Source organism: Hippoglossus stenolepis, chromosome 19 (assembly GCF_022539355.2).
Source record: "Hippoglossus stenolepis isolate QCI-W04-F060 chromosome 19, HSTE1.2, whole genome shotgun sequence".
Classification (NCBI taxonomy): Eukaryota; Metazoa; Chordata; class Actinopteri; order Pleuronectiformes; family Pleuronectidae; genus Hippoglossus; species Hippoglossus stenolepis.
This window is the reverse complement of record NC_061501.1, coordinates 3,525,434-3,552,220: the sequence shown is the minus strand read 5'-3', so window position 1 is coordinate 3,552,220 and position 26,787 is coordinate 3,525,434. Positions and strand designations below refer to the sequence as shown.

Below are 26,787 nucleotides of genomic sequence, written 5' to 3'. Positions count from 1 at the left end.
TAAAAAAGGACTCAAAATCTCAGATTTATATGAAATAGCCTGTGTCCAACAAAACATAAGCTCAGTCACTGGCACAAGCTGCGAGCTGCATCTGTCTCAAGCTCAATATCTTACAACCTAAACTCAACGCGAGACTCCGGTACACCACAACATATTACATGCAAAAAAAAAAAAGGAAGCCACAGCCAACGACGCATTTTTGCAGCTCAGCAGAGTTGAACAAAAACACTTCATGCTCTAACGATCACTGATCAATACACACAACAGATTTGTCCGTGCACACAGTGAGCCATCATCGGCACACAAAATTTGGTATGCTTGCCTGGCCAGCGTTCCAGGCAATACTCTGACCCCTTCTGAGCCTCAAACCTGTTGCTATAGAAGCATCTTGTTTGTGAGCAACTGGTCGAACAAGTGGCCGCAGACAAATTGTGGCTCAGAGACATGAAAGGTGTGAGGGTCACAAACAAAGTTCAGTGGATTTAAGGAGAATCTCATTCAATTATCACATTTCCTTTTGAAATGGTGGCCTTGCTTTTCTGCAGGATCATTATTTGAACTCTACAGTGAGTTTAAATTACAGGATAGTCACCAACAAGATTTTTCAAACCTACTTCAAGTTGCTTCTCTTATTGTTTTCATCTGTTTTAGTGTTTTTAATTGAATGATCGCCATTATTTGAAAGGGTTTAAGTGTGGAAACCCTAAATCCACTCTGATAAAAAACAAACACAGAATGGAATCTAGCTGAACTGTCGTGATAAAATGAGTAAACTGTGCTTCTTTAAATTCAGAGGGAGGGGGAAAGCACAGGAAGTTCAATATAGAAGTGTCATTAAGTCCCATTCAGCCAGGTTACATTTCGATTAGCGTCCATTTGTATTGATAGAGACTGTTTTCAGCTTGGAGAGCATTTGTTTGTAAATCTTGAAATGAAAGGAAAACTCCTACTGCTCTCAAGTGACTGTTTGGTGACTCTTGCTTCACCAACAGGTGTGTGTGTGTGTGACTTCTCTGAGACTCTATTTAACGCTACATGCGTATTTCTCCATGTCTGGAGCTGGAGCTTTATTAAAATGTCTGCAGAGGCACAAGTGCAGCCGAAGTCAAATTCGACGTCTAATCCTCGGATAGACCGAGGAGATAAGAAGTGGGACGCGGCCGGAGCGTCTTACCGTACTTGTTGGGCTCCCGGTTGTACTCCAGGATCGGCACCACAGTGCTGGGGTCCTGCGGCTCGAACACGGAGTCCTCCCCCTCCTCTATCTCCTCCGCGGTCGCACCGACACCGGCGCTGCCACCGGTGTCCGGCGCCGGGTCAGAGACAACCGCGTCCGAGGGCTCCCTGTCCCCGGCGACCCCACCTCCTCCGTCCACCGGGACCACCACAAACCTCTCCCCCATGTCCCCTCGGTTGTTTCCCGGCGTGTTGACGCACTTTCGGCGGAGGGAACGAGCCGCAGACACCGGCTCACCTCTGCAGCTGCGGCGTACAGCGGGACTCGGACTCACGCGGTTTATCAGAGGACTGATTACAGTACACAGGTGCCCGCCCCCCCGCCCTTCGCTCTTTGGTCGGAAGGGCCAAGGAGCGCTGTCAGTCACACGCGGAAGCCAATCAGCGCGGTTGACATTTGTTAATTGTGGACTGTGGGAGAAATGTAATCAACTCACCCACACCCACTTTATAATTATGTTTATGGCAACTCAAGTTCATATCGTATAACAACTTAATTTAGTTTCCATTTTTAAAACTTAATTTTAAGAATACATCACGGCCTTCTCAGCAGCTGCCACAGCTCTGAGACAGGTTTGAAGTCCAGCTTCCTGTGTTTTTGGTTGTAGCCTGTGATGCTGAGCCGTCAACAAACAACTCCACTCGTGCATTATCAGCATCATTCAGGATTCATGGTCCATGTATGTCCAAGATACAGAACCTCGTGTTTTGATGGCGTGTAATCAAACCTTGACGCCACGCCACGCGCCACGGTCACACCGTGTGACGAAAACTCGATCTTTGAGGTAGTTTTTATCTCCATCTTGTTTAGATGACACTCATCTCAATTTGAAGTTGATCTGATGAAAGCCCTGGGACGAGTTCGTCAAAGTAGAAATGTGAAAAATGGCCACTAAATGCAAAATGGCGGGCTTCCTGTTGCTTTTTTCAAATTGCCCCTCTAGACTTTTTTGTTTGTCTGGTCATGATACACCTGTGTATCGATTTTTGTGAAGATCGGTCAATGTGAACGCGTTCCAGGGGGCCCCCCTAACCCTAACCCTGCCACGCCCATTTAAAATGACTCCAGAATACGTACATTTTCACCACTTTCTAATTTTCTGTAAACTTTGGTAACGATTTGAGCATGTTAAAGCCCTCAAAAAGCCAATTCATTTGCCTGAAAAAAAACAACTCCTACTGTTCGGTGCTCGGGCCCTAAATATACACATTGCAATAATGTTTAAATGTTTTTTTCTGTTATTTAAGCTGAATTAGGCCAAGAAAACAAACAATGCAGCTCCTGATAATATGTAAGATTGTATCAATGGAGCACAGGTCCCAGCATGTCACACTAAACTCATTACACACTTCTTTAATTGTCTCAAAAAGATGTGGTAATTTACACCCACTCTCCACATCCCCCACTATCAATAGCCCATCTGCCACAGACACTTAATAAATCCGTCTAATTTAAAAAAGCAATGATGGTTTAATGATTTGCCAACACCCCGCCACAATAACTTTGGTATGTTACAAGCTTAGAATAAATGGTTCGGCGATCACCTCTCATTTTTCCAGGCGTTTTTTTTGAGACGCGCAGGCGAATGTGGCAGATTTAAAATCTCCCTGCGAACTGGCACCAAACGGATCAAATTTGTACAGGAAATCCAAGATGGAGAACGCCAACCCAACTTAATGAATTCTTCTTCAGGCAAAGAGGATCTGTTTGCAAAAAATCAAGGGGGTTGCACTTAAAACTCATTCAGACAGATTATAGAAGGAGCAGTCTTGTAAAAAAAAAAAGGAAAGAAACTACAGGTTACTACACTGAACAATTGAAATGCACTTAAACAAAATAGTTTATGGAGAATGTAAAATCTCCAGTGAACCTGAGCTATGTAGGTCAGACTGCAGACCTTTCGTTTCCGTGAACTGCCCATTGCAATAGTGTCATTGTAAATACAGACATGGTTTAGCATGTTAGCTTTTTGGGCAAAACTGAAATCCACACAAAATGTAACTTGCTCAATGTGATTATTTAATAAATGAATACTGTTGAAGTGAAGAGACACTGGACGTATAGATCATGTTCATAAAACTCATAAAGCTTGAAGACCGGACCCTCATTGCTGTCATGGGCAGAGGAGAGGAAAAGATGGCACAGGTCCACCAGAGTCAGTATGATTATATCATGGATGGATTACTGAAGGGCATTTTTCGAGGTACAGTCCAAGGGCTCTTTGCTGTAGCTTTGAAAAACATTGTTTACATATCTTGGTGGGAAATCAATGAAAGACCCCAGAGACACATCAAACAACCAAATGGACAAACCACAAAAAGATACAAAATGAGGACAAAGAGACACTCAACAACTACAAAAGACACGGACCACTTTTAAATAGCGATTTATCATAGTGAATAAAAAAAAGTAACTATTTTTATTTACTGCTAAAGGCTTGGATTTGAGTCTTCACACTTTCACCATTTCTCCACTTCTTTAAAACTGAAAATAGCTTATTGTGACTGAAAATAGTTCCTAGACCCAACCCTGATTGTAGCGTATCTCAGCTTGTACATATAAATGTCAAATAGTCGATAAATGCCATTTACTTTTCAGCAATGCAAGATTCCTTATTACAGAATATATTGGATGAACTCCAGGAGACCACTCAGACAGTAATTACTTGAAGGGTGTTATGTGGACATCTAAAATAGACAGCTGGCGGGACATTTGGGTGGCCGAGGGGTGGGAGGGTAAGTGGGGGGAAGGAGGGGTGCAGTTGGGGCTGGGTCTGTTTATTTTACATATGTAGGTTTAAAGTCAGTTCAGCTTGTGAATTAGATATTATGTATACGTGATGAACATAAATAAAGCAGCCAACAACTATTTTCTTTGAGGATGCAGTGGATTAATGGTGTCCTGAGCAGAGAATGAAGTAACACTCCCTCCGTGTGTGTAGTGATCGACTGTAAATAAAGATGGACGACATGTCTCGATCCCTACCCAGTAGCTGGCTGCAGTACAGGTCATAAAACCTGCCTTCTCAATGTTAGCTGATGGAACATGGACACAACTAAGAAAATCACAGTACACATCAAATTTTTCAAACTGATGGTAGTTCTTATCACACTGATGTTTGTTCGAGTGCATTTTTCAAGTTTGGTAAGTCTGGTCTTCATTTGTTATTTGATGCTATAAAAAAGTAGTGAAACGTCATGATTGACAGCTGAGACTGACTCGCATGTATAGGTGGGACCTTGATGCCGCGGCTCCATCTCCTGGTTGCTACCTCAGACTCAGAATTTGCAAGATGTCAGCGCTCATATCTGGGATATTTTGGCTCCATAAAACATTTGTTTTGGCCTGAGATGCGGGTGCTAGTGCGACATCTAGTGGCAGTGAATATCATATAACCTATGAAACGACATACATGGGGTGTATGTTGCAAATAGTCTATGCATTTAGTTTTTGGTAGAATTTATGTTGCTTCTTTGTGTAGATATTCTTCCCTTTTTCAGTCGGACTGGATGAAAGTGTAAAGGATGCGCACAGCACAAGCAGGGTGTGAGCCTAAAACACAGGGCTGATGAAGTAACTTGTAATCCTCCATGTCCATGGTGTTTTATTCATCTGCAGCTAAGCCTCGGTACAGAATGACTTGCAGCCTAGACAGAATCATACACAGATTACAGTTTTTAAGCTGGGTGGGAACAGATGTGGCCTCTACAGCACAACACACAGCTGCAAGTGTTGAGGGCGACAAATGTCAGCCTTCATCCTCCTACCGTCCTGATCTCTGCTTTTATTAGAATGAATAAAGGACATCCATTTCTTTAATCAGCAGAGAAATATGATGTGATTGTTCTGTTGTCGTAACTGACATTGATGTGATGTAAAGCTTTTGTAATTTGATGTGCAATTTCAGAGAAAAAATTGATGAGAAAATTACTTTGAAGACCATATAAGGATAGCCATTTCTGCCAGGAAAATAAAATACTTATTGTAAGACAAAAAGATGACATAACTAACTAAGTATGTCAGAATTTGTAATTAAGGTTAACTATCTACTATAAAATTGACTGTGAAAATCAAAACTCTCGTGACTATTTTTATATTCATTTACTTTTTTGTTTCTTCCTGTCAGAAATTGGCTATAGCAACAGGTTATTATTGTTTCATAAAACAATACAATAAATTAATGACAACATCCATCAGACATGAAAAGAACAGAAACACTGTATTCACAAGTTTTTGGTTCAAAAGAATTTTAATGCGGTTATTGTTAGTGTGGATGGATCTGTGTCATAACACTTCTCCCACACAGAGTGACAGAACAGATCAGGTTTGTGCTGCTGAATATTATTCCCATGATTAATCTTGTCTCATGAGAAATATGGATCATCGGTGTACAAACAGTCTCCTCACATCCTGCGCTGTAGTCACAGGGATCGTCCTCAGGGAGGGAGCTGAACAAACCGGCTGCTGAGGTGGAAGATGTTGTCAGGGCGCCCTACTTTCTGTTTCCATTGACAAGGGGGAAGAATCAAGACTGTTACACAGTTGACTGAGTAGTCCTACTTACTGTCACTGCCCTGTAAACCTGAATGAGAATGCACTCAAGCATTTAACAGAATCAATAAATTATCATCTTTGCTGCTCTATCAAGTTATTTTTATATTTTAATACCCCTATCACACAAGTTTCTTTACTTTAAAAATGTTTTAAGCTTAGGCTTCTCTCAGCATTGCTCCTCACAGCTAAGACAAGTATCAGACACATACTGTCAACCTGCTCATATTGATGTCACCGGTTACTTCACCTCTTTCCTCCATATGTCTCACTCTAGTGGGTGAGCAGTAACAGTGAGTTCTCCCCAATAAAGGTTGCTCCAGTGTTGTCATTGACCATAACACATCACTCACTGGGCCCCTGAAGACTGCTTCAGCTGTGTCGGTGAAATGACTGGAGCCAGAGATGTGTGTCTGGGGGTGTATGTGGGTCAGCACTAAAACATGAAAGGAAGCTTTTATTCTGAAATGGCTCCCCTACCGCTGTGCCATTGTCCCCCCCTGCCACAACAGACAGTGTGGGTCAGCAGCAGCAGCACATCCTCAGCTCGGTAGTCTGAGCAGACCTCAGAGGGGAACATGATGCAAGCATGTGCAGAGACACTGTGAGGAGCAGAGGCCCAGCTGCCACACCTACATGTGCCAGGAGCCTCAATACCCAAGACTCAAACAACGTGTCATTCAACATTTTAATAAATAAATACAAATATATCAATAAAAACAAGAATTAAAATAAAAACCTAAATATAATTAAAATTGAAATTACAATAAAATAGAAATAAAAACTGAAATTAGAATTAAAATTAAAAGGAAAAATTATCTGCTTTCATACAAAACAGTGCAAGATTCATAAAATCACACCAGCAAACACGGCTCACAGACAGCATGGTCTTTATTTTTGTGTGTCAGGTAAAATGTTAGATTTTCTGTTTAAGGTAACAATAAGTGTTTTTATTTTTATATTTTTTTATATTTCCTAGGCTAGTCTTTAAAGTTATTTTTTCACTTTACACATTCATACTATAAGATAATCATAAATAAACCAATATTTAGATCAACCATACTAGAATTTGTATTTGTTGTTTTATATATTTATATTATAAATAGCCAAAAAGAGCAAAGCATATTTTGTCCTTCTTTTCTGAAAAAAACCCCTGTTCTATCTAGATGAATTAATTAGATAATTGAAATAAAGCTTATTTATCATGGGTCTAACTTAAAATTGTTATATACAGATGTTTTGATTTCCTTTATAATGCAATGTATGTAAATACATATAAAACATGTAAAGCTTTAACTTTCCCTGTGCTGTATAATAGAACATAATGTGTGTAGGCTAATCACAGCTATGATCATGCATCAAAGGTTTGGTGGAGAAATAAAACGTTGGCCACAGAGGAGGACAGACTGAAGCTGAGAGGTTGTGGTTATGGAGGCGGTAGGAGACATTTACCAGGACTTGTTTTTGTCTCTATGCAGATGGCACACTATGTATAACAAGATCCCATGGGCTTTACTATTCAGTAGGGACAGATATGTGTGCATGTGTGTGCATGTTCATCACAGCTGGGTGAGTGTGAAGTCAGTGACAGCCAACCAAGCAAAAAATATAACACATTCACCATGATTCAAGTAAAATCACAAAACAGACAAACTTGATTCATCAGCAATTAGTTTTTTTAGTCCTGTTCTGGTCTAGTTTCTCTAAATGCATTCCTTGGATTTTATTTTGACAGCCCTATATACAAACTTATATATGATAACTGATTGATTTAATGGATTGATTATGAGACCTATCATAATTCTGTTGTTGGGGCATTTTCGCATTGTTTCAGCATATTCAGCATCATCTGTGTTGAGAGAATTTCTTAGTATTATTATTCATGATGACAAAAGTGATTGTTTGGTCTCAGTGTCAAATTGTTTAAACTCAATGCACATAAGAAATAACAACCCAGTTCATAACTCACCTCACATACAAATAACTTGTTCCTTATATGAAGTTTCAAACAGTTGATGCAAATCTGTCTGAAACTGTTTTCCCCATAGATTCCTGTAATATGCAAAAAAGTCTTTGATTCAATCTGTTTTAGCTTCCAAAGGACACAGAATTCAGTTTGCAAATACAATTTACTTTCCTGTTACCAATGTGGTATATATCCAACAATAGGTTCCATTGACGGAACTGGTATATTTTTCAATTTTCCTCATATTTTCCAATCACACCCACATAGGCTCCAGATTCAGCAAATCCAAATCCAAATCTAGGCTTTGAGAAGGTTTGAAAACTACAGAACTTCCATTGCCTTTATATATAACTGGATTAAGAGGCATTCACAGAATATTACCTCACTCACCATATGTCATAGTGAGGTATATCACTTTCACTTTTTAATTACCCTGCTCTGACAAATTATGTCCACTAGATGTCTCTGGAGACCACAACCGTGTCATATCACTGACATTATGACAACGCCCACCAGAAGAGTGTACTGTCTGTCTGCAAAAAAATCCATCTCTATTGTATATGTATGTTTGTATATGATCAGGTACAATCATAAAAAAAAACTCCCCATCAGCCAATTCAGGAGGTCATCAGCAGGTTAGTCAGTGGGCATGTCTGAAGATTTTAGTCGAGGTCATTAAAGGTCAAAGGTCATCAACAGAGGGAAGGATGTATACATCAGTTTACGTTTAGGGCCTTTCATCACTTTATAATACAAGGAGCGCAATTAGTCCCGAATCGTATTGCAGCAACTCAATTCAGTGTCTTTGGGCGCACTGGCTGGACTTCTCATAGAGGGATAGCCTTCACAGTACATCACTCAGCAGCTGCTTTGAGATGTCTGATACCCCCCCCCCCAAACAAACAAACACAGTCTTGTCTCGTGCCCTACAGTTACGTCATGGGTAGTTCCTGCTCCTGGTTCGTCCATCCTGCCCAGATTGAAGTCAATGGGTATGACGGTTTTGACCAAATGTGAGAAAAAGCAGATTTCTAGATCAATGACGGATCTGGGATTTTTCTAATTCGGGGGCCGTAAAGTGGCTAAAATGTTCATGATCCTGTAAGGTGCATATTTAAGTCATTCCTTGTTTACTGTTAGATCTACAGCTTTGAGCAAAGCAACACATCATTGAATGTATTTGGAAAAGTGTTCCTTGTTCAAACACACAGTGAACTTCATAACAAAGTGTCATATTTATTGTTTTATAAATGGACAGGGGCTCTTCAGGGGCCAATCAGATTTCAACTAGGGCCAGTGCCCGGACCCTGGATCCACCCCTGTTCTAATCATTACGTACTTCTTACCAAACCAGGAGATTCCAGGAGACCAGCAGGTGCACCGAGAGTGAGCCATTACCAAGGAGTGGCTGAGAGCACATGGCTGCCACAACTACCCCCAGGGACCCAGGAGGAGGATTTGCTGAGGCCTAGTGGCACAGAAGGCAGATTAAAGAAGGCAGGGTCATGTGTACAAAGAGCTGTTTAGCAATCATCCTAAAGGCTCCTACAAATAACAACCTTCTTGAGACTATCCTGTTGATTTTTAGAACATTTCTGTCGGTTTAGCCAATTCAGAATTGAATAAGTGAGCTGGCATATTGTTGCTACGTGATTCTGATCTGAAACTAAAAGGTAGAAGGAATAGGTAGGTGGCTCCTACCTCTTGCACTCCCTGACACACACATAATCCTCTTGCTCTCAGTGAGTCACTCCACTGTGGACATCTGTCAAGGTGAGTGACCCCCGGACAAACTGTTTTAATGCTCTGCAAAGGGAACAGCTAGAAACATGTTTGTGCAGTGGCGCATCTTGATTTGTCATGACAGCAGGGAAACTTTCTTACCTTTTCTTACTTTATCCAGTAAACACGTTATAGCGTGACAAAATTCTAATAGAGTTTCCTTCCTTCAGTTGCTTTCTGAAGAAAAGCTCCTATAATGAAACTCTTGCAATGCGCTCATGCATTTCATGAGCATAAAAAAAGATGTTGGTGCCAGAAAACAAATGGCGGGCACCCATATGCAAGCCTGGATCGCATCAATCCAGTCAGCAATGCTTGTGCAGTTGACCAATCCTACATTTAAACATAAGACATGATATTTCTGGCCTCTGGGGTTTTAAATCCGACCCTTCAGGTTAAGTTCACTGAAAGCTTTACTGTATGATCCCCATGCTTACAACTAAGAATAGGAAACTCGAAGTGGATCTAAACAACCATGTACTGAGCCTCGATGGGAGGGGTTGCGGTTTGAAATTATGCAAATCTCCGTTTTTCGAATTCACCTCACCCTGTCCCCTTGTTGACCTCTCGTCCTCCCCCCCTCCTCCTGTCCCCACCCTTTCCTCTCCACACCAGCCTGGACTGATGCAGACACATGCTGCGACTGCTTTGCCAGATGACTGATGACTCATTAGCACATTCACGGCAATGACATCAGCATATTTATTTATTTCAGTGACAAAGTATTTTTACACCACCTCATCGAACTAATCTACAACTAACTATATTCTGGAGTGTTTTACAATTTACACCTCCTCCTTGGAATGTTGAGCAAATCAATGATAATTAAACTGACTTTGTGAGCTTGCATTAAAAGTTATATCTGATGTAGTGTCACAGAGAACCAGCAGACATGTTTATCTGCTGATTTTACATGCCCTAATGACTTGAAGTAGTGAGGTACTTGTTATTCGGGTATTCAAATTCTGGTAGCAGATGATATGAGACCAGTTAATATCCTCCCTGGTGATTGAAATGACTCTCTTGTGTTTGTCCTGTAACCCCTGTCTCTCTGCCTCTGTCTCTCTCTCTCTCTATGCCTGGTCTTACTGCGTTTTGCAGGACCTGTCTGTCTGAAGTTTATTCTCAGCTGCTGACGGGGCGGAGGAGTTTTTTTGGGAAGCAGACAAAGAGGAATGGGATGGTTGGCATTCCAGCGGGGTCTAGCTTGCACCTATCCGGCTGCGAATGTAGGCACATGCTCACACGAACAGGCCCTTCTATACACGCTCGTTGGATGAGGGGCAGGGTTATAATTAGGATATGTTCTGTTTATCTCATATCTGCACTCCCGCTTAATAAATGCGTTCAAATAACTGTGCAACAATGTTCCCCGTTAGACATGTGGATATGAAGAGAGTCCCATCATCTCACAATAATCGCCTTTTTATGTGACTGGTTCCGTTTGAACGGCTACACAATGGTGTTTCATCATGGTGAGTGTCCTTGTACCCATTAATCTCACACCATGTTTTTTCTTGTAATACTCGTGTTTAGAAAAAGCTGTTTTTTTTAATCATGTCCTGAAATGTTTTGTTAAATAGGTTACAACAAGAGCCTCAGCAGCACTGCTCAATGCTTAAATATGAAACACAACTGCTCCTTGTCTCTCTCTCTCTCTCTCTCTCTCCCCCTTTCCACCCACCTCTTCGCTCTCCCCCATTTCTCTCCTAAGTGGTTGAGGCAGATGGCCACCCACGCTAAGTGCAGTTCTAAAATTCAGAAAGGTTCAGATAGAGAAAACTCCCTCAAGCATGGTCCAGGATATCACCATGTCTAACCAGCATTATGAATCTGTGCAACATATATAGATGTATCAATGTCTGGTGTAGTCACCAACTGACAAATTAAAGAAAGTATAATATAGCAATATTTACCAACATGTGTTGTCAGTTGTCACTTTGACCTGAAGGGGATTTTAAATAAGTACGCTAATAAAAAAATGAATTCTCTTCTATCATGTCAAGTAAAAAAGTACATACTAAACACACAGCCTTTCTAAGAGAGTGCATATTAAAAAGTGCTTAATTTTCTGTGTCAATCCTTTCCCCCCTTCTTCTTTTTGTTAACTCATTTCCACTTAACAGTCTCAACCAATTTTCTAACAATTTCAACACAACTTAACAACTGAGCAGCTTTGACATCTACTTTTCTCCTCCTCTACCCCCCTGTCACAGAAGTGAGATCTAGCTTGTCCTGCCAATAGACTGTATACAAGAAGTGAAGGCTAGAAGAGCTGCACCAGTTAAAATAGAAACGCTCTGTTAACATTTGACAATTCTCAATGATTTAAATAAATTTAATAAGTGTATTTTCTTCAGTGTACATGGGGCCTGCATGATATATATATTTAACCAGTCGGTGGCAGTGTTAGCCTGGATGAGTGGATGACTGAAGAAGTAAAGACGACCCCTCTGCTGTTCACACGCTTGCTTGTCTGCTCTTTATTACCTACACAACAGTGTGTTACAGCTCAACAACTCAATAGTGTTGGGCTCTCATGCCATGTGTTGGAGACAATAGAGGGGCCTGCATGCAGCCCCAGAAGCCTGAGCTGGGAGTTTTTCTACAGCCGTGAAGAAATGGCACTGAATCCCACCAGTGGTTTCATCGAGAAGTTGGTTTGAACTCAGGCTCCGGCCTCTCACTGGACGAGAGTCACTGGATCCCCCAGAATTCCTTGGAACCTCCTTGCGACGTCATGCAGGTGGTAAACTCTCTGGCTTGGTGGCTGGGACATGGAACACACAACATAAGCGTATGTGTTGTTTTTGAACCTGAACGAAGATGCACATTAACTTCTGCCAAAGAAATAGAGAAATAATTCATTTGTCATAGTGTTGTTGAGGTTGTGTGGATTGTGTTCTTGCAAATAGGCAAACAAATAAATGAGGCCGTTTCTTCACTGATATACAGTGGATCCATATTTGAGAGACAAAGAACTTTCTAAATATATACTTAAAAAACAATCATGCCTAAAAGTATTTCAATCACATATTAAATTTCCATGTGACTTTATGACATAAGTTCAATGTAAAGAGTCACCTTCCATGAAGTGTTTTCTATCGTTTTGAGTTATTGTGAATAAGTCAAATAATTAGATTTTTAAAAAAGTTTAACTTCTACATAAATATATTAAACCCAATTAATTTAACATTGAACTTGTGGATTAAAGTAACATGGAAATTTGTTTCCCAAAGTTTGGCCTGTCTTGTGCTGTACTGTGTTATTTATTGTCATATACACTGACACCAATATATCTGCAGAATCTGCTATTATCTGATGTACTGGCCATCAGCTAATTAAGTTATTATACGAACTGAAAGCTGGCTAACAAAGTCAACATAATAAGTGAACTTTTAAAATGACCGATTACAAGGATGTTACGATGAAGACAAAACTGCTGCACATTCCCTGACCTTGCCCGACATTCCCTGACATCTTCTCATTTCTGAGAAGATGTTTTTTATTACCATCCCAAAATATTAAGCTGCAGGCTACATTAAGCTGATGATTTATGGGTGGAGTTTCTTTCCTAATTTTATTCAAGAGAGCAAGCTTTCATTTTGAGAGCTCTTCATTCCATGTTCAGTTTATCCCTCAAAACCCTGCCCTCTCTCAAAAAGCCCTGCTGCTGCTCAAAAGTGAAATCTAGCAAGAAAGATATATAAAAAAAACAAAAACATTATCTAATCACAAAAGATGACATTAATAAGATACACGATAATTAATAAACACAGCACATTTTTTTCTTTCTCACAAAATTAGCAAAAATACATAAAAAATCAATGATTATAAAATAACACAAGCAGTCATGTGAGATTGGATTGAGTAAGTAAACCAAGGACGTGTGTCCTCACAGCAAAGACACTCCATGCTCTATGGGGCTGAAGGGAAGATGGACAGGTTATTACACGTTGTGATTATAAATATATGTACTACTGTATTACTCATTACATTTCCTGGTGTAATATCATTGTGAAAAGAAAAGGTGTGGTTCATCAGACGGTAAATGAAGATTCATTAATGAATACACAGCCCCTCAGTTTGAATGTGGCTGCTGTGACCTCTTACCAGTGGAAAAACTCTCCATCATCATTAGATATTTGTAGCTGTTTCTCACAGGATCTCAGACAGGATGTAGTGTTGGACTATCGCATCATTCAAACATATGTGACATGTCCATGCCCAAGTCACAGTGAGGCTTGAATGAATGAGGATTAATCATCTATTGATAAAAACAGATGGATGATTAGCGCAAAGCCACAGCTGGAAATAGAAGGGAAAAGATAAATGAAGAAAGTAAGGAGGGAAGGAGGGAAGGAAGGATGCTGCTTCATAAGCCAGACAATGGCTTATTGCTCCTTTCTTTTTTTGTGACATTTTTTTTTATTCCCTTCTCTATATTCTTAAAACGAATTTCAGGAATTCTCTCTTCAAAACCATTTTAATCCCCAAATAAATCTTACTCCTGCTCTTCTTTGGTGGTGTTTCTTTCTTTTTTCTTTTTTTCCCCCGTAAATATCTCCTCATTTTTTACTTTTAATCTTTATAAGATGCTTGGGTTTTGTAACAATCCCTGTAAATATACAAACGTTGCAATCAAATGAATATTCTATAGACCAGAGAAGGGTATATTTAATCCTAAATACAGTTTAACCTTCAAGTTGTTAACTTCTGTATAGAAATATTTAATGTAAATTTTAGTCTGAGAAAGTATAAGTTTGCATGAGTAGTTCCACGGAAATAACATGTGCATAGACCATGTTGCATGATGAACACTAAACAGGCTTTAAAACCTTCTAAACAGATGTCTGATAGTTTTATAACCCACCTCCACTCTCTGCTAATTGGTCTGGTCTCCACCCTCATGAACGTGCATCGTGGAAGTGGATTGCAGACGGTGTAGTCGTGGGCAGCAGAAGTTCAGTTCTTCAAGTCTTTTGAAAAGCCTGCATTTCCGGGCAAGTATGAGTGGAGGACCTTCCCAACTCACTTTAGGTGAGTATATGTCCTGATGATGAAAACATAAATATAATCATCATTGTTGAAACATGCACACTATTTGTAATAATTATAATAACATTTTAAGAATAACCCCTTACCCAGAATATTAAAATACTTCAAATACCAAATTATGGCCTGTGTCAAACAGAAATTGCCAGTTTCCTAAATTCATCTGAGAAGACAATTATTCAAGTAACCACTAGGTGGCCACATTTCTCCATCTAAGATCCCAGGCTTTTTAGAACAGACCCACACATGCTACTACATGTTAGAAATATTTGTTGTAATGGTGTAGAAATGTTGCATTATTTTCTTTACACTGGTATCTTTAAAGGTTCAGTTTGAAGATTTAGGTGAAAGGGATCTATTGGTAGAAATTTAATATAAAATAATCCTAGTGATGTTTTCACCAGTGTGCTTCATCTAAATTGTACAAATTATTGTTTTTTTTTAACCCTAGAATGAGCCCTTTATATTTAAATACTTTGTATTTACATCAGGAGAGGGTCCACTCTACGGAGGCTGCCATGTTTTCTTCAGTAGCCCAGACTTGACAAACTAATCCCCTTTTGAGTTGTTAATGGCAACTGAAGGCTACCACAAGTTCTCTGTCATGTTTGGAAGGGGAGGGTGAGGTGAGGGGTATTTAGCTGCAACATGACACTTCACCACTAGATGTCACTAAATTCTACACACTGAACCTTTAAGTTTAAACCACATGCACAGTGTAATGGCAGTACTTGCATTTGCGTCCGGCTAAAGATGTAACGTCATTTATGCTATGCAGCCTTAAAAAGCTACTTTGAATGGCTTTATATGAATGTAAACAAGGTCAGTTTCTTATTAAAACATGTCTCCATGATTTGAAACACATGAGAAAGATGTAAGAGAGGAGAAGGGATTAGATGTTGTTTTTTACATGTAAAACTTCTCTACACCAGTTCAGACTGAACAAACGGTGTTGCAATCAGTACAGTCCTATAGTCATTGCTATGGAAGTTGCTATAGGAATGCTTGTTAGCCATTTGACATTGTCTTTCTGTGCCCTCCTCTAACGTCCACTCACTGATGCATGCATAGCTCTCATACTATCCCTCTTTTATAATGTGCACTGTAAAACATTGGCACACACCTATAAAAAGAGTTCTTAGACAGTGACGACAGTTGTTGGCCGGATCCTTTTTCACTTCTTTAAAAAACACGTATTTACCCTTTACACAGACCCACTTTCCCACTGCACAGACCACTTATTGCTTTGGAAGTTTTATTTAGCTTGATGGCAAACAGAAAATTGTGTTTATTAATCATTGTTCGATACAAAACGTTTAATTCAAAATAATATCAATAACATACAATAAGATCGATAAGATTGATTCATTTGTCACTACATAAAATATTTCCTTGAGTGTGAGTCACGTGGCTATGTCAGGAATGTGTGCATAAAGGACAGAGCAGTAACATGTGCTGTTGATTTTCCGTGAATTCTGCCACATTGTACGTATGGATGGGTTTCCAGGGGCGACGGCTCCGCCAGGTGGTATCTGGTCTGTTTGTGTGGAAGGATCCGGAATCAGGCTGTTTGCACTGTAAGGCCTGTTGTCTGTGCAGCGAAAACATACCCTCCAGGGGGGCGGGTGGAGCGTGCTGAGGGACGGTAGTTTAGACCCATGTGGGGCGGATACGGAGCATCCTGCATCCTGGATGCTTGCTGCTGCTAAACCTCAGCCACGGTGACCCGCCATGGGATTACTGGAGTTCTCAAGGCCTCCATGCCCCACACCGACTCCCCTTCCCCCTGCCAGGTCACATGTGTGGTTTGTTATACTGTGTTATATTAACTTTGCCATTAAGATTCATTTATCGGTGCAGCCAGATTGGAGAGAGACAGGGATTTTGTTAAGTAATGTGTGAAAAGGGGTTGTTTTATGTTAGTGCAATAATTTCACTTAAAAAATATGGTTTTAAGTTGTACATGACCATTGATAGAAAAATAACCATTTATGAAAAGGCAATAACACAATATCAACTTTTTCCTTTTTAAAATTGTCTTTCTTTTACATTTGTTCTCATAAGGTTGTCATATTGTTATACATGAATCTGACTATATGTACTTCAAGTGATTGTTATTAATCTAAGATCCACATTGTGTTATTGAGCCTTATTAGTGTATTCAAATTGTGCTAGAACACTTTTTAGAAAACCTCCTTAGACTTCTGCATAGGTGCCGTTGTAAAAGAATGGCTTGTCCGTCACACAGTGTCCTACGACCTCAGGTGTCCATCTCTGGACCTTGGGTTTGCCATCCTTGCCCGGCCGGACGATGATGGTGCTGCGCGACGACAGCGAAGGGTCTTCGTCGAAGAAATTGAAGGGACGAAGGAAGAAACCCACTGCGTTGCCGGGTGTCGCCGTGTTGGGGATGTCTTCTGAGTGAGGCACATGCAGGAAGCCCACCGTCACCCAGGCAACTAGGTCCTGCACACAGGGAAGCAAACATTACAGTAAGACTACTTTGAATAGGACACAGAACATGTGGTTTTCATCCATTTAAACGTGCAAACAGAGGGAAATGTCAGCATTGGGAACAGAACTGATAAACAGATTCTTTTAGGAAGAGCAAACTTCCAACTTCCAATCCAATTACGTAACCTCACAGAAAACATCCCCCCACTAAATATAAACAGCTTTTCTAAGAATACATTTCAAACTGCCTTTTTATGAATCTTGCCTCCAACGCCAATAAAAAAGAGATTAAATAATTTAGTTTTAATAGTCACTAACACTAAAGCTGAAAAAGTAAGGAAAATGCTCATTTAAGTGTGACAATGATCTTCAGATGATATTGTTGAGTTATTACTTGTTAGTTGTTAAAGGAATAGTTCAACAACTTGGAAAATATAGAATTTGTTCTCTCTGTAGAACACTGACATCAACTTCATGTCTTTATTGAGCATTGTGTCATATACATGAACAGGGAACATACAAACGTCTACATAAAGTTCACTACTGTACCTGGTTGACTATGTCCTCATTGTTGCGGATGTAGTCCTCAAAGGACACGGCAGGCTCCCAGGGATCGTTCTGGCTGTAAATGCTGCTGCTGCTGGCTTCACTATCTTTATGACGAGTCACAGCCAGAGGATACCTGCAAACAGACAGGTCAACAGTCAGTGTTATGAAACCTGTCAGTCGGACGGCTGAGTGACGGAGAACCCAGATATGATTTGCAGCTGCAGCTCGGTTTACGACTGTTTTTGTAACCCACATTTTCAGATAATAAAGGACAAATTGCTTTACTACCACCGAATACTTCCTGTTGGTGTGGCGTGAACTGTTGGTGTATGCATCCCCCAACACTTCCAAAACTTGCAGTCCGGCAAAACTCCGGGGTCAATCATTACAAACATATGATGCTATGTGTGCAAACTTGGCTTGAAAAGCACAGAAACTGAATTCCACTGGAGATGTCAGTGTCTATAAAGATGTCAACTAAGTGAACTTGAAGATGATGATGAAGACATTTGGAATGGTGGTCACCATAAAAACATGGCACACATGGGTTTAAATATTTACCCATATACTTTTTTTCTAGAGACATAATGGTAAAATATTTGATTACCTTGACCAACTGATGCCATTTTCCTCTCTCCAGCCTTTTGGAAGGACACTATGGGCATGTGAGTTGAACTGAATTCGGTAACCCCTCTGCTGCCCCCATTTATTTTTCTCGTTGGCGTTGTAAAAGTGCACATAGCGGGGGAACTTTTTGCCAAAGCGGAAGGCGGCAGATCGCTCGGTCTTGTGCTCTGTCCTGTGGAGTTTGGACTGGACGATGAAATTCTTCGGGCTCCAGGGATTTGTGAAGTTGACAAACTTCAGATCAATCGACTCAAAGCTGTTCTCTCGACCTGCGTCACAGTGACAGCAAAGTTAGATGTCAAGGTGTAATCAGTCTTTTAAGACACAATCAGTCCGTTAAGACACATTTCATTTAGTTTCCATCGCTAATTCTTCGGGTATGTGACAAACAGGTCTAAGTTATTGATTTCAGCAAAGCACAGAGTCATGTGCAAACATTTCAAAGGAACAGTTGCAGACGCTTGATAAGCCAAGTCTGCTTTATGACAGGGTGAAGTCCAGAGAGTGATTTTATCTGGACTGGCATTAATACAAAAAACTGATGAAAGCTTAATCCATGGGTGCTGTTTCTTTCATCTTGTTTCACTATCTTCACAGCCTCAAAAACACACTATGAACCCAATGTAATAAGATTGGTGCAACAGGAAAATAAATACTTATGCATATATCAGTATTAGAGGGTTCTGTACCATGGCAGACAATGTTTAATGCCAAGTTTTTTTATGACCAGTGGCAACATTTTATATATTCTCACTTTCTACAATGTTATATAAATGGTTATGGTATGGGAAAGGATCGTTGTGTCGGCAGACAAAAGTAGGGTTAGACCATTGAAACTCTCGAGTTTCAGGGGGAGAACTGGGGTGAGAGTTGAAACCAACTATTAATTGTGGGGCTATGACAAGATGCAAGTTTCCTATGCAAAAGTTTGACCCATTATATCCTTACTGTCCACCTTCCTACATACCTGTAACATAAGGAATCTCCCAATATGTATGTAATTCATATTAACTCTGCTGTTTTTACTGCTGATGTTGACTATAGCCTTTTTTAAATACAGAGGGTCAGTGACAAATAAAGATACATTAGACATTAAAATATAGTGATTGTAATGGAATACTCACCAGCGATATCCAGATCCACCTTGTAATGGATGAGGTGTGTGTGCAAGTTACCCAGCACATAATTGTACACCTTGGTGCCATATTGAAGTCCGTTGGGTGTCAAGAATGTGGCGTGGATGTATCCAGTGGCGCTGACCTTTACCTCCATCACCCCATTCTGGTAGAAGAGGAAGTCCCAGATGTAATCATAGTTGTAAACCGTCGAGGTTGTCCGCAGCACCAGCACACTGTTTTCCAGCCCCCCATAGAAGTTGTATCCCCCCTTGAAGTTGGAGTTGAAATGCCTTCTGAGGGGCATACCCGTTGTCATCTCAAAAATACAAAGTGCATTTTTGTGGTGCACAGGATTGTCTGTGTCGTAGTAGTGGTTAAGGTCGATAAATTTGGCAATTTCTGGACAGTCGATTCCAGGCGCTAGCTCGAAGCTTGAGGTGCCCATGGCCCATCCTGCATCAATATACTTTGTTTGCATGGCCGCAGGAGTATCACCAGCATAGAAGGCAATCGCTTCTTGGAGGCTGATTTCGTAGGCAATCCTTTCTCCATTGAAACGTAGGTCAAAGACTTGAAGCCCGGCTGATGAGCGAACTCGGTAGGCAAAAGACCATCCAGCGTATTCAACAAAGTTGCGGTCAACGAGATAGCGAGGCCCCTGAGGCTCCACAAGCTTTGGCCCGTGGATATTGGTGGGGGTGTTGCTGTTACCCCGGGGGATGTAGGTGGAGTAGAGGTCATTGTCATCGTGATCGGGTAACTTGATCTTCTCCACACCTCCTGACTCATACTTTTCTACCAGCTCCTCAACACTGTCAAAGTACATGCTGTTGTACCAGACCTTTTCAACTGCCCATTTTTCTGGGTCCAGGTCCCGATGGTTGACCAGTACCTCAAACCCAACTGGGTGGATGAAATAACCCTCCACAAACTTCTGCAGCATGATCCAGGTTCTCCTCTCACCAGGACCCAGCCCACGGGGGGCTATGTCAGAGAACGTCAGGCAGCGGTCAGAGCAGTTAGTGAAGGAAAACCCGCCTGTGGTCTCAAAGAGGAGCTTGTGAGCTTTAGTTGTAATCTTCTCAAGGATGGCAATCATATGCTGATACTCTGCAGCGGTAATAGGCCTCGACTCAAAGCGGACAGGCCTACCCCCCTTGAAGGTCTTAACCTCATGAGACGTTGGGGTTGGTAATGGACTGACAATGTACTCAGTGATGTTGGGTTTGGTTTGGTTCCCGAACTGAATGATGACACGGGCTTGACGTGGGGGTTTTGACCGTCCATGGTCCAGAGCTCTCAGGGCTTCGTGCTTCTTTGGCAAATGGAGTTCTATCAGGAGGATGCTGTTCTTATTCAGAGGCTTGCTGCGAGCGTCAGTGAGCTCCAGTTGCGGAATACCATGCAGGTACGCCCGGACAGATTTCAATTCACGAACTGTGAGGTCGGCAAACATGGGAGCCCCGTGATGAGCCCAGTCTCTTGACCTGGAAGCACCACAGCCAGCCAAACAGGCCAACAGCAGCAGACAGAGAAGCTTCATGGCTGTAATATGAAGAGAAAATAATATCCAGAGTGAGATTTGTAAATATAGAGAGGTTGAGTCAAGTCACTTCACAATATTTAATTCACAAAGACAAAAATGTTGGATTCAACAGTTTGAAGATTGTTCCACCTCTACCTGTAACTATCTATACCTCCTCATTTTCTGATATCTCACAGCCTTGACTTTTATGCTTACCTTAAATCCACCCACTATGTTCTTATAAATACCTGCTCTGTATTTAAATCAGTGCCACTCTGTAACTTTCAGCCTTTGCAAAGGCTTATAATAAAACTTTCAAAGGACATTTTAACTTCTCGATCTTTATAATTTATTTAGTTTCAGATTTCCAACACACCTCTTTAGCAAACTAATTACAGAACTCTCCTGCAGATTGGTTCACCCTTCTTTCTATTCTTTTTTAATTTGTTCTTGTTCACTTCACTTTATTAACTTTTGTTATATCGCTGTCTTCGCCACTTCTTCACAGGAACACAAGCAGCAGATATCACTGTCTACGTTTTCCCTGTCTGCTTTCTCTTGGCCTCCCTGCTCTGTTTGTGCTACAATATAAATATTATCCTTGTGTCAATTTTTACAAATCCCCCGCAAATTCTCGGTGTAATTATTAACTTGATAATAATATATTATTATTATGTTACACTTTTCCATATTACATTAAGGCATTTAAGAAATAATATTTATATAGATGGAGAAATTTCAGTCCTTGTTTAAAGACACTTATAAAGGCAGCTCTGTATTAGGAACAAAGAATAGAACGCTACCTGTAGTTGTCCACATGCTTCAGGTGCTTTGTAAATCAGGGGGGAGGCGGGGGGGAGTGTAAATCCACACCTGTGTCAGCTATTGAAAAAAACTTCCTGAATGCACTGTCCAATGCTCTGCTGCTTATATTTAACCTCCTTCTTTGCAGCGACGAGGCGGATTGGCCAACAGTGGGTTGTAAATATTATGAAATAACAGATTTTCGGTTTAGATAATTAATCTTGCTCAAGGCATTTTTTGCAATTTTAAATTCTGTGACTTATTCCGATGTCTGTTTAACACATTAGATCAACATATTATACCTTTCTGTAATCTTTAAGATGTTTTCTAACCACACAAGAAGAGAGAATGGAGATATCATACACAGAGGAGGCGTGGATAGCTTTAAGTGTTTTTCGGCCAGAATTTGATTACTTTGTAATGTGGGACACTTGTATTAGGCTTAATTGCATTATGCAAAAAGCTGAACAAGAATTTTTATTTTATTCATAGAAATGTCATTAATTCATTATTGACATATAAAATGTGCTTTTTGGATCATCTCTGCACTGCTCAGGCTCAGCTAAGCGATGTGAGCCGCGTTGCTCTTCACGCTGAGATTTGAGGTGTCGTCTATTTTCTCTGTGTACTGCACGCGGTTCACAGCAGAATAGAGAGTGGAAATGATCATTTCACCAAAGTTTCAATGTTTATCTTTTGGATATGTTCCAAACATAAATATTTGCAACGCTTTCTGAACCTGTTTTAAAATAAAAGCACTCGTTTATTATAACAATGTTTTTATTGTTATTGCAGAACCATAAGAGGCACTGCTTCATAGCGTAGAGTCCTGATATTTAGTATCTGTACCTGTAATTTTATTCAAGGAAATACAGAATTCATACCAGAAAACTCACACTGCAGCTCCGCTGTAGACACGCAGCAGAAACACTGCCTGTGTTATCAACAGCTACAAACATGACTGTAGACTCTTAGGGCCCTTTCTTACATTGTGTGCTAAGTTTCATGTCTGTACTTGGACCATAGCAGTTGTCATTTTCCCATCCAGAGCCAACGTTGTTTAACCTCACACTTAGATAACAAGAAACAAGGTTTAGTGCTCTATTTTAATGATTTAAGTGCATAGTCTAAAGCACATGATGCAAGCGTGGGGCGTGTCCAAATCTTGTTTTGCTGGTTTAACGACAGGAAAATCAAGTTCAATTTCCTCAATGTACCTGACCACATATCATTTTATTTAATGCCCATGGGCACTTGATATAACCTAGAGATAAAAGCTCCCTTTCTCTCTCTGTACCATCTCTTTTCACTTGTCTTCTCGTAAATGATAATGAAGACTTGACACGCTGACTCGGCCATTTGCTATTTCTTTAAAGATACACAATGACTCCAAGGCTGCAATGGAAAGTTAGCTTTCCTGGAAAAGTAAAGAGGTCAATTATGACACAGCTTGAATACTATTTAAGCTAAAATCTTGAGACAGTAGCTTCTCCGTCCTCTCCACTCATCTCTGTCTAAAGTGTACTCTGGTGACAGCTGTGTTTGAGCCTCCTCACTCTGGGGTCGGAAGGTCAGACTTGGGATAGTGGGTAGGAGTCTAAAAGCCTTCAGTCCCCACGGCTGTTGACACGCTTCATTGAATAAATTCCCCCATCATCCTTCCCGAAAAGCGTCTCTTTACAGGATTAGGCTCTGACAAACAGCTCTTTATTCTGTGGCTGAGGCTCCACCACCCCCGCAGTCACCTACTGCGTCCTCTAATGTTTGACTGGGTGAGGTCAAAGGATGTGTCCGTCACAGGTCCGGTGGCCAATGCTCGCTCTTCCAGCTGTGACATTGCCACTTATGTCCAATGACAGGAGGTTCAGATGCTACTGTACAACCCATGAGTCACCCCCCGCATTTAAAACCCTGGGTCTGGGGTCCCGCTCCCTCCATAAGGCAAATCATCACTTCACTGTGGATTGTATTGCAAACTGCTGGACAGAGCAATATAAAGAAAAGTGACAGAAAATTACTTTTCGTGGCAAAAATCCAAAGAACTACCAAAGCACTTCAAAGGTAAGGGCACGTCTAGCAGAAAGATGGGATTGTAATAATATGTCAAATTCAAGGAATTCAGTCTTGGATATGGACTTGCTTATGGACTTCTTTACAGGAATTTTAAGCACAAATATTTAGGAGAGGACCATGGAAACACTACTACTGACTCTGCTTGGACTTCAGACAGTGATGGGAATGGGGTGAGTGTGATTGAGACCAGAAAGAACAGGATTAAGTATGTTTTCAGACAGAAGGAGGAAAAGGGAAGGAACAATATGGAAAGTGAGAAAGACATAGTGAAGAGAAATAAAATGTGGCAATCAGTACATCAGTACTAATTTATTTATAGTCTTATTAATTTTAACCCACTGACCAGTAAACTCTGGTGTCCACTGGATTTAGTTTGAGCTGAAGTCCTGAATTTTGGGACCTTGAATCAAGTACCTTTTACTCATTGAATTATATAATATGTCATTATATTTGCTATAAGTTTAACTTCATATCAATAAGGGATTTATATGTAAATATTTGTTGCATAGCATATTGTCATATTACAACATGGTTACTGATTCTCCTATCTGTGGAATTAAAGCACTTGAGTCAATCTTTGTGTCAATAGGTCGTAGAAAATAAATTAAATCTCTGTATCATATTCCAGACACTGGTGTGAGCATAAAGTGGAGGAGAGAGCGGAGCGAGTTCTGTCTCCACGTCTGCAGCTTGAAGTGAGCTGTTCTGAGGTGTATCAGTACAACACCCAGGACTGGAGGTTAGACGTGGACAGGATGCGCCTCAAGCATGGAGGTGATGATGGCATTGCCCTCTACTACAAACAACAGGGGCTCAAGGCCTCCTGCTTCTTGTACAAGTGAGTGAAGAGTTTAATAATTGTCAGAAGAGGTGTGTTTAGTTCAGTAAAGGGGGTTTTGCTCAATGGTATCGATCAGATTCAAAATCCACCTGAGATAAATGTTTGTACACTTCCACTTTACCACACATATCTCTGTTTACACAGCCTGCTCGAGATTGGAACGTTTTGTCTTTATTAACTTTTACGGCTCTGTATGACAGTTATGAACACAAAATGGCAGGGTTGTTGCACCATTATACGACAGCAGCGGTATTCACAAAGCTGTATAGACGTCCGTGTAAAAGAGAGGGCAAGGCTAGTGGGACCGGATCCCCATGCTATTGTGTTGCATGCCCCTGATTCCATATTTTGGAAGACAGAATGTGTTTTCTTAACGGTAGTATAGTGGGATCTCTGTATTAAAGGTTCTAATTTGTGGTGGTGGGAATATGGTGAGGGATCATGTCCTTGTCGCTTCAACAGTGACTCCTGCTGGCTGGTAAGAGCATGGGTGCTGGTGGGTGCGGTCAAGTGAAAGTAAAAGGAAGCCATGTTTATATTACATCTACCTGATGAAATAAACTGACAAGAAATGCAATGCCGGAACTAATGCCTTTTCAAAACTTTTGAAAGAAGTTGGTATTCTTTAAAGGTACATTTTGTGACCTAGAGTACATATTGTACTTTGGAAGGTACAACAGGATCCAAGAGGTGAATGTAAAGGAAGTGACCCGTATGACAGTTGAATGAAACCGAACAAGACCAAGAACATACTAACTTTCGACTTGATGGTTCTGTCCACCTCAGACCTCCAGAGATGGAGAGCCAGGTAGTGAACAAGACAGTGAAGGTGTGTTGTGAGGGCTGGAGTGGCCCACGCTGCTCTGAAGGTGAGGACAACAAACCAACAGACCAGTTCCATGTACAACATTCATTCTCCAAGGCATTTACTTCCTCCATTCTTTTTCAAACCTTACCTCTCCCAGGTGTGGGTGTGCGTGGTCAGTGTTACTCTACGTGGAGTTGTGCAGAGTTCCCTGGAGTTCACAACTCGTCCCTTATGTCCATGGAGCACTGCTGCAGCAGCGTGTGGGGACTGAGCTGGAGAAATGCCTCTGATCAGACCTGCTTGTCGTGCACCTACACTCTCCTTCCAGGTCAGAACACATATATGCACACAGAATATTTAACTACCTAACTACCCATATGTGGATTACAAATACAGTGCTACTTTTCCTCTCCCATTGGTCTCTAGACTCCCAGTCCTCCCCACTGGTGCGCAGCGGTCTGCTGGGTAGTGCCAGGGTGCCTCAGGGTTCGGCCACATGCATGTCCTGGGGTGGAGCCCACTATCGCACTTTTGACAGGAAGCACTTCCACTTCCAGGGCACCTGCACTTACCTGCTGGCCTCATCTACTGATGGCACGTGGGCAGTCTACATCAGTACAGTCTGTAATGGGAGAGGAGACTGCAGTAAGGTATGAAACAAGACAGATCCTGCTGCTGATCAAGTTGATGAAGTAGGGTTAGATTCTGCCATATAGCCTATTCTTTGTATTCTTTGTGTGAAGCTTATTTTGGGGCCAACGAAAGCCAGTTTGACTTGTGACTTTGATTATTATTTGTCATTGTGTGTGATGGAAATATTTGGTAATAACTGATTTTACTTTATATGTGTGTTGTACGTCTATGTATATGTGGCTGTTCTTTTCAGGCTTTGAGGATGATGCTGGGTCTAGACTTGGTTTCAGTTCAACACAGGAACTTAACACTGAACAACCTTCCAGTTGCAAATGGAGATCCACTTTTCCAAAATGGTAAACTCTTTTCAGCTGTCACCAATGCCCTTTGATTTCTAGTCGATTTTTTGTTAACCAAGCAATATCAGTCTAGCTTCAAATCAGAGATAGTTTGTTTCTGCTTAAAGTCATTTGGAACCGGAGTAATGAGACAGTAACATACTGACTGTAACTAGAATTACAGAAACAATAAAATCTTTGAAAGGCAGCAAAACTCCAGGGTCAGATGGGTTTAGCAATGAATTATGTGAGATATGCGGCCCATGTACTGAGGCAACAGTCCTCCCCCTTTCATGCTTCATCTATCCTGTCAAAAAAAAGGCAAAAAAAACTAAAACTAAAAAATAAATTCACTGATGGTTCCCCATTGAATACTAAATAATAGAATAACTGCTCTAATTCCAAAGCAATGGACCAATCTGAAAG

The 26,787-nt window shown here is 40.9% G+C and overlaps 3 protein-coding genes across 6 annotated transcripts in view; 1 reads left to right on the top strand and 2 right to left on the bottom strand.

Moving 5' to 3' along the window:
• Positions 1 to 1,516, bottom strand: part of slc12a7b (solute carrier family 12 member 7b) — a 62,836-nt gene extending 61,320 nt beyond the window's left edge. For all 4 annotated transcript variants that reach the window (XM_035142185.2, XM_035142186.2, XM_035142190.2 and 1 more), the window contains exon 1: positions 1,175 to 1,516. In XM_035142185.2, the coding sequence (XP_034998076.1) occupies positions 1,175 to 1,403 (229 nt within the window). In that variant the 5' untranslated portion in view covers positions 1,404 to 1,516. The remainder of the gene's footprint in view (positions 1 to 1,174) is intronic.
• A 15,271-nt stretch (positions 1,517 to 16,787) lies between these two features.
• On the bottom strand, positions 16,788 to 20,903 carry aoc1 (amine oxidase copper containing 1). Its single transcript, XM_035142827.2, has 4 exons — positions 19,346 to 20,903; positions 18,202 to 18,490; positions 17,595 to 17,727; positions 16,788 to 17,057 (listed from the first exon to the last, which is right to left on the bottom strand). The coding sequence occupies exons 1-4, from the start codon at positions 20,880 to 20,882 to the stop codon at positions 16,788 to 16,790; spliced, it is 2,229 nt and encodes a 742-aa protein (XP_034998718.1). The 5' UTR covers positions 20,883 to 20,903.
• A 2,955-nt stretch (positions 20,904 to 23,858) lies between these two features.
• The window catches only part of sspo (SCO-spondin), a 72,513-nt gene continuing 69,584 nt past the window's right edge, over positions 23,859 to 26,787 (top strand). The window contains exons 1-6 of the mRNA XM_047337925.1: positions 23,859 to 23,911; positions 24,370 to 24,579; positions 25,369 to 25,451; positions 25,548 to 25,718; positions 25,817 to 26,040; positions 26,277 to 26,379. Coding sequence (XP_047193881.1) covers positions 23,859 to 23,911; positions 24,370 to 24,579; positions 25,369 to 25,451; positions 25,548 to 25,718; positions 25,817 to 26,040; positions 26,277 to 26,379 — 844 coding nt within the window. The remainder of the gene's footprint in view (positions 23,912 to 24,369; positions 24,580 to 25,368; positions 25,452 to 25,547; positions 25,719 to 25,816; positions 26,041 to 26,276; positions 26,380 to 26,787) is intronic.

What these genes read in the sequence shown, in the direction of transcription:
- aoc1 (XM_035142827.2), bottom strand. Translation starts at nt 20,882, where the DNA reads ATGAAGCTTCTCTGTCTGCTGCTGTTGGCCTGTTTGGCTGGCTGTGGT. An exon ending in AATGGCATCAGTTGGTCAAG is followed by an intron (nt 17,728 to 18,201) that starts GTAATCAAATAT and finishes GTCTGTTTGCAG; the next exon opens with GTATCCTCTGGCTGTGACTC. An exon ending in ATGAGGACATAGTCAACCAG is followed by an intron (nt 17,058 to 17,594) that starts GTACAGTAGTGA and finishes CCCTGTGTGCAG; the next exon opens with GACCTAGTTGCCTGGGTGAC.